The sequence below is a fragment of the Mustela lutreola genome, chromosome 13 (genome assembly GCF_030435805.1).
Source record: "Mustela lutreola isolate mMusLut2 chromosome 13, mMusLut2.pri, whole genome shotgun sequence".
Classification (NCBI taxonomy): domain Eukaryota; kingdom Metazoa; phylum Chordata; class Mammalia; order Carnivora; family Mustelidae; genus Mustela; species Mustela lutreola.
The window spans coordinates 30,039,250-30,052,882 of NC_081302.1; the positions used below are offsets into that span (position 1 = coordinate 30,039,250).

At 43.1% G+C, this 13,633-nt stretch overlaps 1 protein-coding gene across 3 annotated transcripts in view; it reads right to left on the reverse strand.

Annotated features, from left to right (window-relative positions):
• Positions 1 to 478: 478 nt before the first annotated feature.
• SLAIN1 (SLAIN motif family member 1) overlaps positions 479 to 13,633 on the reverse strand; it is a 58,961-nt gene continuing 45,806 nt past the window's right edge. For all 3 annotated transcript variants that reach the window (XM_059143974.1, XM_059143973.1, XM_059143975.1), the window contains 3 exons: positions 8,178 to 8,333; positions 3,229 to 3,514; positions 479 to 1,560 (listed from right to left, as the gene is read on the reverse strand). In XM_059143974.1, coding sequence (XP_058999957.1) covers positions 1,485 to 1,560; positions 3,229 to 3,514; positions 8,178 to 8,333 — 518 coding nt within the window. In that variant the 3' untranslated portion in view covers positions 479 to 1,484. The remainder of the gene's footprint in view (positions 1,561 to 3,228; positions 3,515 to 8,177; positions 8,334 to 13,633) is intronic.

Below are 13,633 nucleotides of genomic sequence, written 5' to 3' on the forward strand. Positions count from 1 at the left end.
TTGAACCCCCACGAAATGTTCATCACGGCTGGTGTTCATCCGCAAGTATTTCTGGGCAAGAGGCTACCTGAGTTGACGGCCGTTCTAAAAGGAACCTACACCTCACTGCAAAACCAAAACCTCCCGGGACTCCTGGGTGGCTCAGGAGTCCTGGGATCAAGTCCCACATCGGGTTCCTTGCTCAGCAGGGAGCCTCCTTCTCCCTCTGCCTCTGCCTGCCATTCTGTCCGCCTGTACTCGCCCTCTCTCCCTCTCTCTCTGACAAATAAATAAATAAAATCTTTAAAAAAAAAAAAACAAAAAACCAAAACCTCCCATTCTTACTAGGGGTATTCTGGAGAAACAGTTTTCACAAATGTGAATGTCAGCTATAGCTAGTCCGCCTAAGAACGAAGCGGCAATACCCGCTCTCACAACGACAGTGAAACACAGAGATGGTGTTTTAACTGCTCATGCTGCACAGCCATGCGTGACCTGGTATTGCTGAAATAGTCTTTATTTCTGAACATTCCAAAAGAGCAGTGTACACAGTAACAAATATTAAGTCATATACCATAAGAAAGCATTCATTAGTGCAAATGGGTTTTGTAAAAGGTCTATCAAAAAGATTTATTTGCTTTAAAATGCATCCATTTCCAGAAGCATTGTTAATAAAACATTACAGTTTCTCATCTTCTGTAATAAAGTAGTGAAAATCAATCGTGGCACAGTAGCAAACACTGCAGGTATTAAGTGCAATGAGCCCGTGATGCCTTTATAAATCGGAAACCCATGTATGACAATAAATTAACAAAGAAAATGACAAGAGCCGCTAACTGGCTACTTCCTTGCGATGCTTCAGCTCAGGTTGTGCTCATTCAACATAAAATTAGGTCTTTCAAATTGTATGGTGGATTTTTGCTGATCTATCCCTAGAGCTAAAAAAATAGTACCTTACCACAAAAATATTTTTATGGCACAAAATTTAAGTTGTTCCATAGTGGTTCACATAGGTGTAAAAAGAAATAGGCACAAAAAATAAAATTCCTGTAAACTATAATAAAGTAAACTTCAAAGCATAAATTATAGAACCTAGTTGTAAATATGCAATGTATTAAAATACCGAACATGTAATGGGAAGATGTTTAGAACACGTAAGTAAACTGAACAAGTTACTTTAACAAACTCAGGACAAAGAAAGTATTATCGACACATCTCAATCCCCTCGAAAAGTGTTCAGGTACGTAGCAGTTCTACAAAAACCCCCTAGATCTAAGTGTCACGATACCACGACCACGGCTCCCAGACCGGTGCGGTATTCTCTCAGGCAAATATTTAAGTGCAATCATTAGTCTCTGGCGCTTGGTCCGCTGAAAAACAATGCAGTCAATATGTTAAATGCAGAAGGGAAAGACTATCCCGACGTTCACGGTTACCTAGCCAGCTAGGTACCTCGACCCTCATTTCCACTCCTTGCCCGTGCTCCAGGGGCCCGTCGAACCGCATCAGTAGCAGCCGTCTCTCCAGCTCCCGTCCCGCAGAGCGCTGAGCGAAGACAGAGGCTTTGGAGGCTGAAGGAAACTGCGGGGATGGAAAGCGGCCCGTGAGTACACTCCCAGGAGTCCCCGCGCTTGGCCAGCCGTGACCGGCCTGTTCCAGAGCGTGCCGGGAGCCGTGCACTGGACCCTCGCCACGTGCTCGGCAGCTGGAAACGCCATTCTCAGCACATGCACTGCCGTGGGTGCTGTTACGTGCGAACTGCAACATATCCTTCGGGGACAAAGGGTATTTTCAAACCAGAAAGAGAAACTAGTCTAAAGACAAATGGGTACTTCCTTGGATGTAAACAGCAAATTCACACGAAGTAATCTGCAGCCTTACAAATAAAGATGTGCCTAGCTTACTGGCAAAGAAGAATACCCAGCGTTGGCCTAAATCTGAGAGGACGTCCTCTCCTACAGCCTGGCAGTGACCACCATGAGAGGAGCTTAGCTTGGAGACCTATTCAAGGACCAATGGAGGGTCACAGTAACCTACACCCATCAAATAATGGGATTCTAGTCTGCCATGAACATAACACCATGTGCATTTACAGGGGGAGAATAAGCCAGAATTTATTAAACACGCAAATAAGAAATGCTTTCTATGTGAGTAATGGGATTAGGTATTCATTCACTTTTGTTTACTTTTAATAGTTTCTGAATTTTTATCTGAGCACCTATTCTAATCGGAAAATAATTATACATATTACCACAGAAAGAAGGGAAAACTGCTTGCTCATGCAACACCCCTTTTCATACCGTCACTGTGACCCATTCACCCCCCTACCCACCCCCACCCCTGGGTCCACAGCCTCGTTCCTGGTCCGGAGCGATTACTGCGGTTACTGCCTCCATGGTCGCCTCTTCCAAAACTATCCCTGACATGCAATTGTCATTGACCTAAAACACTTCAAGATCTCCAGTTCAAGAAGGGCACATCGTGACCATGAGCTTGTCTGATATGTGCCTTGCAACTAATCCGAAATTTTAAAGAAGGAAAGTTCCAGCTGGACCACACTCACCTTACCAGCATAAGCTAACAAAGGCCCAGCTCTGGATCACCAAGGCGCCGTCCCCAACCAGGCCGGGGACAGCGTGTGCATGCATACGCCTGCCTAACGCATTTGCCTATTTTGATGAAAGATTACTATTTTGACAAATATTTACAATTCTATCCTGTGCTAGGCACAGTCCTTAGCCTTGGGGTTTTATATTCATGACCACCCCCTCCCCCGTCCCCATGAAGCTTACATTTCTAGAGAGGACAGTCAGACCGTAAACTAGGAAGTCAGGAGAATCTGTAGTCCCTCGGATGGTGATCAATGCTATGGGGGAAAAGGGGGAGGAGGAGGGGGTAGAAAAGGAGCTACAACCGCCCCTGGACTTGCCCTTGTGGACAGAGGGGTCATCTGAGCGAAGTCCTGAAGGAGGGGAAAGGCCCTGCAAATTACTGGGGGGGAAGGAAAATACACGGACGCCCCAGAGACGGAGCGTATCTGGAGAATTAAAGCGAAGGTGGTGCATCAGGAGTGAAGTGAGGAGGGAGGAAGGGACATCCCAGCCCCCCGCCCCAGCACTTTCCAGAGGAAGGGGGTCAGAGGTCAGGTCATGCACGGCAGCGTGCTGGAGACCCCGAAAGGGAGGATGGTTCCTGCGGTTTCCAATTTCAAATTGCAAAAGCGGCTGTGGAGCGGACAAAGGTTCGTACCTTCTAACAGGCTGTGCAATTTTGCTTCGAGGCAGGTTGCTCCCGTTTATTGCCAGTGAAGGTCTGGGCAGGGCGCTGCGGCCCACGCTCCCGACCGCGGCGGCTTTGTTTGGTGTGGGGATGCCGGAGCTGGAGTACAGCTGGAGGCCGTTGGACAGAGGCGTGCTGCTGCCGCCGCCCTGCACGGTGGGGCTCACGTAGGCCGTGGCTTTCAGCGGCTGCCGCACAGACACAGGGAAATGCCCCACGCTGTGGATTCTGTGCTGGAGCTGTCCCGGGGAGGGAACTAGAAACGAAAAGGACAGGGGCGAGAGAGAAAACTTACATGGCGAGCCAACTCAGGAAATGTACCTCCCGTTCAAGGCCAGTGCAGTCTGAAAGGGAACGCACAGAATTGAAATGTGGGTTCCAGACAGTAGTGAGTACTAAAAAATTCTATTTTTTTTTAAATTAATTTATTTGACAGAGAGAGGAATCACAAGTAGGCAGAAGTAGGCAGAGAGGCAGGCAGATAGAGAGGGAGAAGCAGGCTCCCCGCTGAGCAGAGAGCCCGATGTGGGGCTCGATCCCAGGATCCTGGATCATGAACTGAGCCGAAGGCAGAGGCTTAATCGACTGAGCCACCCAGGCGCCCTGAAAATTCTAATTCTTGACACGTCACCTGTCCTGTCCATTAGCAACATTTCTGAGCACGGAACTCTATCTAGAAGCCCCATCTAACAACAGTTTCCTTCCCTTTAATGAATGGAACCAGCCCTGAGTTCTCACAGGACAGTTTCTTCCATGCTTGATGGGAAGACATTAGGATGTTGATGGTGGCTCTGGGGATGGTTTCATGAAAATAAAATGAGGGGACGATTAATACTGTAACGACAGGAAGTCAGAGGTGACATCAGTAGGTTACGAACAGCTTATTACAGGTTAAATATTTTCGTCATGGCATTGACCGACGTCCTAGGGTTGGTGGAAAGAGTAAATGAGTTAATCCACATGAAGCCTTAAGTGGTGCCTGTCAGTTAGTAACCACCCAACCAGCACTATTATTACCTTGAGAACAACAGCCCTCTGGGTAAGAATGCATAAAAACTACATCAATATACTTACACACCCAACATTTTCTAAAGTAGTTTAATGGATTTTGAACTTAACCATAAAATAGGAAGCGAGAAAGACAAAAAAAAATGTCCCTTGTTTTAGCTAATGTTTCTTAAATTATTTCCTTAAAAAAATAGTTTTGCTGAAGCGTCTGTCAGGTGAAGTCCATACACAGGAATGCTGACGCTGACGCTGACGCTGACACTCCTGTATGGCCGTCGAAACTCAACACGGACTAAGGTCCTCACAAGACTCTGGGTAGTTTTGATCCCAGCGAGTTTTCGTGACACGTAAAACCTCCGTCAGTGGACAGATAATCTCTAAGTTCTTTTCCAACCAATTCTACAATTCCTTAATTAGGTAGTTTTTAACCATGAGTATTTCGATACACTGGCTAGTCAAGGTGTAACAAATGCCCCAAGTAACTAATGCAACATAACTAACTTGAGAGGTTCGCAGGGGAATCCAGGGAAGGAGAGGAGAGACAGGGATATATGGGCGCCTCCATACTTCTTAATTGCTCAGTAAGCCTACATTGCTCAGGACAAAAAAAAAAAAAAAAAAGCCTGGATTTAAAAAAACCAAAGTGAATTTGGCTTAGTCGCTTTTAAAAAACTTAAGATTTATGTACTTCATGTATATTAAGTCTAGCACTCGATTTTCAAAGTGAACACGTTGTGGAACCACCAGTCACACCAAGACAGAGCCTTACCTGCAGCCCAGAAGGCTCTCACCCCCACTCCCACTCACTGTTCCCATAATGGTGACAGTGATTCTCACTCTGTCACCACAGATCGGTTACTCCTACTCTTAACTTCATAGAAATGGAATTACACAGTACATTCTCTGGCTTCTTTGACTCAGCATCATGATTCTGAGATTCAGCCATGTTGTCTGCACTGCTCTGCATTATATGACATTATATTGAATGTCACAGTTTGTTCAGCTGATGACGGAAGGCTGGGTTATTTCAGTGTCGGGTCTGGGCAACGTTCTTGAATAGGTTTCAGTGTTCATATCTACTCATTCAGTGTTCATATCTACTATATTCCAAATTCTATAACCATCAGGATAGTTATTAGCGAAGTCTCTGAATACAGCATCAAAATAAAAAACTATTTCTAAATACCAGCAAAGCAGAAACTAAACTTTAAAAGAACACTACCTATAAAAAAATTTAAAAAATCAGATACCTAGGAATAAATTTAACTATGAGGCAGAAAAATTCCACCAAGAAGCTACAAACACTTTGGTGGGAGACATGGAAAAAGATCAAAATGAAAAGGGGTTCCAGGGTAGTGAGTCAGAAGAATATTATGAAAATTGCAATTCTAAAATTCATCTACAGTTTCAGTGACCCCAATCCATATCATTTGAAATGAAATTACACAAGTTACTCAGGAAAAGCATCCTATAAATTCTCCTATATACAAAACCAATAACTATTCAAGATAACTACTTGAGTATTTTAAAAGAAGTGGAAAAAAACAATGTGAGTTAAGACAAAATCCCAATTGTACAAGTAAGAAAACAAGAATCAGAAGAACATATAACTTCCTCAAGAACTTATGATTAAGACCCAGACTCAGATTTTTTTTTTTACTGCAAATCCAGTGGCCCTCCTCTGTATCACGTTGCCTTTTCAACATTATTATCTTACCTTTGTGTTTCCCAGAAAGTAAAATGGCCCAGAACTAGGGACCGTCGAGATATAAACCCAGAATGTATACATAATAATCACTTGGAACACTTACGAATAAAAGTAAATGAGAAGAGAATCCTGAGATTTGACAGAAGTGTATGACTGACCTTCTCTTACACAGCAGTGCTCTGAAGGGTTTTTCTTCTCTTGTTATACTGCTTGATTTTCAAATATTGATTTTTTTTTTTTACACTGATGGATTGGAATTCTATAAAGAAAAATTTCCCCTTCTCCATTTATATATTTTGTCCATTAAATATGGACCTGTAATTATTTACTCTACTGGTTAGAATCTTTTTGAATTATTTTTTTCTGTGGCCTCAGCATCACAGATTCAGTGTCTGGGCATTTCAAGGCATTTTCTATGTCCTTCTGACAGATTCCCATTAGTTTCTGAGCACTTCAGTCAAAACTAGCCACTTTCTGTTGTGGACATCCATATACATTGTTCGGGCACTCAAATCATGCTATTAACCCACACGGAGTTGGACTTAACAAAAATTCCTAATCATTACCACATTTGTGACTGTCACGACTCTGTTTTCCCATTCTACGCTAATACTATCGACTCCTGTACTCAACTAGAGAGCTGCGTGCTCACCTCAGTTCAATGTCATCGTGCTCTATCTGGCCGGCTTCCCCAGCTGCCTCCCAGTCAAGTGGCAGCTCTCCCTTCACCCCACCACCCTCAGCAAACTCCGTAGGTTGTCTTCGGTGTCTTGACACAAGTCGTTAATTCCAGTATTAACAGATCAAGGCCTAAGATAGCCCTGGGGCATTCACTTACTCATGCATTCAAACCTTCCCAGCAAACTCATCAAATACCAGGCAGGGTGCCAGGTACAGGGCACAGAAAATCAGCTAAGCTAGGGCCCAAGCCCAGAGGGAGCCGATGAGCTAGCCTGGACCATAAATACAAAGACTGTGAAATATGACACACCAAACAAGGGGAGCACCAAAAATCGAATCCACCCTAGATCTGTTTCAGAACTTTATGGGGAAATCTATTGAGGTCATCAATGGAGCCTTTTCAAAGGGTGTGTGGTGTTTGCGCTGCAGGATAAAAGTAAACAGCAAAGACTGCATAAAGAAAGGGAAAGAACAGCACACGGGAGTCAGAATACGCTTGCAGTTAAAGGCATAAACTCCAGGGTAATCAGAACAGTTTCTAGCTCTATTCCTTCAGCTGCACAGCTTTTACTGTTGCTTTCTCTTCATTTGCAAAATGGGAGCCAGGTCAGAAACCACCTCATAGGGTTACTGGCAGAGCTAAGACAACAGATTAAAAACCGGTTAGCACCGTTCCTCCAGCTCAGTTAATGTTCCCATTTTGAAATGAAAAACGGTCCCATGGGGCAAAATACCACTTGAACCCCAAAACTGGACTCAGGGAGGAGGGCTTCAAGTCACTCTGGGTGCAGATTTAGACATTTGGCTGATGACCTTGGTCGGCCCACTCTGAACACACTTCATGCCTCCTGTGTTTGGGCCACATCATTATTGGGACTGTGACCCTCAGTCCGCCTGCCAGGGGTCATTCTCAGACTTAATCCCAACTACCCACATAAACAGCATGAGTCGGAATGGGAGGGGGACACCTGAACCACCACATGCCCACAGAAAATAAAAACACATGCATCTGAGATTTCACGCTCACTGCACTGCTCACTGCTGGGTAAAGCATACAGAGAATGAATGACAGACTGTAGTGAGCTGAAGGGGAGCAGATAAATACTACTCTACATGCTGAAACAGAGCTTCATTTTGGGTAAAACAAAGCTCTGGACTGGTGAACAACAAGACCAAAGTAACAGCAAGACTGAACAAGTGTGCTTTCTTCAGAGGAAAGGCATCGAGCAGATAGAGCTAGAAAGAGGCAGACCTGCGAGGCAAACAGAGGTTATCTTTGTTTAGACAATGAGTGAACAAATGAATCATCCTGTAGTACTTCTACTGCTATCCTTGGATAGTGAAGATTAAATATAGTTGACTAATTATTAATTTATTAATATATGCACTTATGAAAATACTAAATCGTATGAAGTTAAAAAATAAAAGGAGAAAACTTTCCTACTATGTCCTCAAAAGAAAAACATGTGTTACAAAAAAAAAAAAATCACACACAAAAAAAATCACAAATCACCATACTTACTACAAGACTGTATTCTCGAAATCCCGGTGCCGGCGCCATGCAAGCTCGAGTCAAAACTCTGACTATTTCTCACGGTGACCGGAGAGATGGCGTTGCTGGTGACCGCGGCTGTACTTGGCATCCGAGCTAGATTAGGCATACTTCTCCGGAGCTTGTCTAGAAAAGAATTTTAGTTAAAAATCATAAAGCTTATGCCAATTAAAATAGTAGCTTTCAAAAGTAAACATAAATGATATATGTTCATAAACAGATAAAAATTGTCACGTGTGTTATGACTGTAACAAGCTAACATGGAATTAACCTTCTCTGTGAACACACTCAGTAACTCCAGGAAGGTTCTACCAAATACACTGTTTAAAAAAAAAAAAAAAGTGTTCCATAAAAAGAAGTAGGGATTAGCTAATCAATTAGCTATTTGTTTCTATACAGTGGGTGGATAAAATAGTATCAAAGGGAGGTTAGAGAATCCTCTTACAGCCATTTAGTTAGAAATTGTTACATATTAATTAACAAAAAAAAAGCATATAAAAATGGGAAGAATGATTAAAATTCTACCCTGATGTGTTTTGAGATACCCACTCAACACATCACTATGACCCCATTAAGTTCTGTAAAGTTTTAACTAGGAGTCGGCCTCTAAACCTCCTGAGACATGAACCAGAGACCGCTTCCAGTCATTCTCCTTGCTGAGTCTGCGTTCTGCCACAAAGGGGCAGCAGAGAGCCGCCTACAGACCTCAGTGAGGCTGAGCTGGTAATTCAACGCAGGACTGCACCCTGGAAAGACACAGGGACCCCAAACTAAAGTCCGGGTTCCGGGTCACTCACCCAAGCTCAGGAAACAAAGCATCTATGTGAACACCAAGCCGAGCCCCCCTCCTCCCCGTTCAAGTACGAAACTGGATTCATTCCTTCCTCCCCTTCACACACAGCTCCTTCCACACTTACTCGGCCCTGCTGGCTGCCCTGACCAGCAAGCAAGCAAGCAAGTCCTCTAATCCAGAAATTGGGGCCATCTCCTCTGAATCGCCCCCCTTCTATACCCTTACCCTCAAGTCCTGTCAGTTCTGCACAAGAGTTAATGAATGTTCCACTACATCTGGTTCGGACCTCACTATTTACCAGCCACATTGTCACGAAACCCTCTTGCTTGGTCTCCAAGCACCCTGTCCTGTACCTCCTACCCATCTTCGCCACTCCCACCTTCATCTGAAAGCCCCTAGGCATGGCCAACGTGAGACCCTTCAATGTATGGGCTCTGTCCTCCTTCCCCAGCCTTATCTCCTGCTACTCCCACCCCTCAGCCTACTGGCCTTCCAGTGGATGAGCCAAGTTCCCAAATGTTCCCCACTCCCCGGCACCTGTGATGCGCTGGTCCCTCCACTTGGCCACGCGTCCCCACTTTGTGGAGGGAGCGAATGAATATGGGCACCAGAATTCACTGTGTACGTACTCTGTGCCAGGCATGGTAGCTGCTGGGGGTACGGGCCGTGTACGACACGTACAGTCCCTGACTCTGAGTTTTATAATCTACACCAGGGTTTCATAATCTTTTTTTCCACTATCGATCCCAAGAAGAAAACCTAAAATAAATTTAACGTTAACCTTTTCTCTCCCAAATGGAACAAATACCGAAAATAATATTCTGAAACTCAAACATTTTGAACTTTGGAGGACCACCAACCATTGTAATGGTCTCGTGCTTTTCACACGTGCCCCACTCGCCTCGATAGTTTCATTTTTATTGGTATAGGCCCTGAAGCACAAAGAGACACACTCGTCAGGACATTCAGGTTTGTGGTCACTTTCCTTCAAGCTAAATCAGAAAACGAATGATGTACCTGAACATTCATCCAAAGCGTGTCCGAGGACAAAACCAAACCCATCTGCACTACTCATTCTATATCACTTAGACCCAGCCTCTGTAGCCCTATCCAGCAACTTTTGCCTCCTTGAGACAGTCTAGGGAAAAGACAGAAAATTAAACAAATACAGTAAGGATACTTACATCATAAACATGAAAAAGTATAATAAACTGTAGAGAGGACTAAGATAGGAGACCAGAAAGAATTATATCGACCTCACTAACTTCTATACAGCCCTGAGCTGAGGGATCTACCACCCCCACACCATGTCCTTACTCCCTGTGGATACTTCTAGAGTAATTATGCTCAGACACTGCCAGTTACTGTTAGATTTCTTGACCATTTTCCTCATTATCTCCTTGAAACCTGCTTTTAACAACCATAGGCCTCGTATTCCCAAATTCTTGCTAAAGTTGCTAACCCCGGGTAGGAGGCATTTATACATTCTGCAAATGTTATTAATGTGTATGCTGGAGAAAGGAGAGAGAATGGATAAATCTTAGAGTCAACGCTTAGATCTTCTGAATATCACGATAACTGGCATGAAAGGTGGGCCTCTCTCAGTACAAGACTAAATTACTTCGATTATATATATTTAAGCTGAAGGGAGGCACCGGGAAAGAATGATAAGCCATTATTTAGAATATGCATTGTGTTTCTGTAGTTCTAAGTTTCCAAACTATTTACCATAAAAGTTTCCATATATCTAGGTAGTATCATAAACATCTGTTTTCCACCTAGATATACTAGTTGTTTTCATTCTGCCAAAATTAATTCATCTCCATATATAAACACACACTTGTTTGTGGTTGTTAAACCACACAAGAGCTGCAGACATCTTGACATGTGACCCTCTCCCTCAATTTTAATATGATGCCTTGACTTCCATGAAGCACACGGGATTCATTTTCTTCCTAATATTCTGAACTTTAATAAGTTAGTCCCTAACTATGACATTCCTTAACTGCAATTCTTTTCTTTGAAATTTGTACTCAGGTACTTTGAAATCTTAGGAAGCGCCTAAGAAAATTCTGTAGAATCACAATACTGTCATGAATATAAACAAAATAACAACAGTTTTTAATAATCCATACACATAATTTTCCAAACATTAAGAAAGTCTTTCTTAAACTTCTTCCCCTAAACCATGATCAATCAAGGTTCACGCATTAGATGTGGTGGTTAGGTTTCTAATCTGTTCATCCAGACGCATCTGGCTTTCAAAACCAATCTTTATTCATGTGAGCATCAAGTCAGCTTCACAAAGCTTTAAACGTGAAATATGCTCTTAAAAATAAAGGCTACCAAGTGTAAATATTTAGAACATGACTCCTCCGGGAGTTTAGCTGTGACCTCCAAGCTGTGTCAGGGACCATCTGGAAATGAAGTACCCTTTCCTGTCAAACAATTTGGAACATGTTAATGATCATATATACTTTAATATTCAAGGAATCAAAAATAACACTCTATTTCTATCTTCACAAGAAATCAGCAATTTACCCTCAAGTACTGAGAACGCAGCAGGAAGCTGGAGGAATAGACCAAGGCAAGAATTTGAATGAGTTTTCTCATAATGAAGTGGCACCAGGACTTACCCCTCTAGGAAAACAGATTAAAGAATCCTTGGGAAGGGAGATACTCAGTTACCCACCAATCCGATCTGGCCTCCCAATCAATACAAGGGTGCAAGGGAGGGCCTCGAGCCAACAGTGCTTACATCACGCCACCGACAATCCCTGCCCAATCAACTCCCTTTACATTGAGTAAAGATCCTACAAGATTTAGTCATTTTTCACATCTGGCAAATGATTCCAAATATGCTCCTTTTAATTCTTTACCCCTATAAATACTCTGGTAACTTTTTAAGAGTCCTCCCTTCTGAATCTAGGTAGTGTAGGAGCTATGGAAGCAATAAATATAAACATGCATTTCTGGTTTCTTTTTAATTATTTTTAAATGAATCAATGATTGAACAATCATTCTCTCCTATCCATACTATTTTGGTGATTTAGAAAAATATTTGATAGTTTCCAAGTAATCATTCATATTTCACACTTTTGCTCAAATGATATTCTGTGATAACAGATAAAGGCTCAGCTGAGTCTCTCTCTCTCACACACTCTCTCTCTCTCTCTCTCTCACACACACACACACACACACACACACACATGCGCGGAGGAAGGACAGAGGGGGCAGGAGAGAATTCCAAGCTGGCTCCACACCCAGCACAGAGCACAATGTGGGGCTCAGTCTCCTGATCTGAGATAACGACCTGAGCTGAAATCAAAAGTTGGACCCTTAACTTACTGAGCCACCCAGGCGCCCCAGTGAGTCCTATTTTCTTTGAAAAGTGGGTGGGAGGCAACCTTTTTCCCTTTCTTCAGTACACATACTCCAAAATAAGAGTAATTATTTTGTTTCTTCCTTAGGTTGGAAGAATACGCACCAGGTGGTTTAATGCAAAATTATACCTAAGTTTTCTAAGAAGAGGTAATATCTGGCCCATTTATAGCCAAAGAAATCAAAGTTCACAGACCTGAGAAACCTTTAAGGATGGGACTGGACTTCGTGAGCCTGTGCTCTCACCGCTAGGTGGCACAAGTCCAGTCCAGACGATTGCCTCTGTAGTCCATTTTCCTTTGTATGTGGAGACCAGAGCTTTAAGGAAAACTAAAACTACCACAGTCAGGACACTAAGCGGTGATAGGTCTCTGCTTTCCTAACAGGAACCATCATAGCACAGTTCCAAGGAAACCTAATCTTTTTCACCGTGGTGTTTGGTGTAAGGTAAAGCCACTTTTCTAAGGTAAGACAACGATCCGCTGGCAACGCTGATCAAGACGCGGAGCTGGCATCTGCAGGATGGCTGGGCTGTTCGAGGACACCTGACAACCTTTAGAGCAACAATTCTTAGGGCGCTTTTCCTCAAGTTTAAAATGAGGCTGACTTTGATTAAGCACATGAAACATATTGCTTTTTCTGATATTATGAGGTTGAGTAAGTTGAGTTACTATGACATGACATAGCTGCCGATTTTTCTTTTAAATCTGGAATCTAAAGGTTCTCAAAGTGAAATTATGACTAAATGTTCAATATTTTCAAATGATCTTTCAGTTAGCATGAAAGGTAAAAATACAGAAGAAGAAAAGGTGAAAACTAAAAAAAATGGTAACGGGTAATCACAAATACGATCTGTATTTGGCCTTGCAGTACTTTGAAGTAAGCTGTTTAATCACTCCTGGGCCCAGAAATGGCACTATATAATGATCAGAAGCTATAATTATAATTATATATCTGGTTTATTTCTCCATGTTGTATGGGATCTGTGGATGAAGTCTGGCTGGTCATTACTGTAAAAGCATACCAGGCTTAGAAGAGGACCTGACTGTTCTCCCTACAGTTTGTTGAAGGTCAAGGACCGTAAGTCCTGGAAAACAAATGGCGAAGTGGGAGAAAGGAAAACGTACAGGAGAGGACACGTGCTCTGACCGCCACGTGACACTGGGGCAGACCAACTTGCGGTTAGCAAGCCAAGCATCAGCCTCCTTACCCCTCCTGCTACACAGACCCCACTTCCAGACGTCCGAGGGAG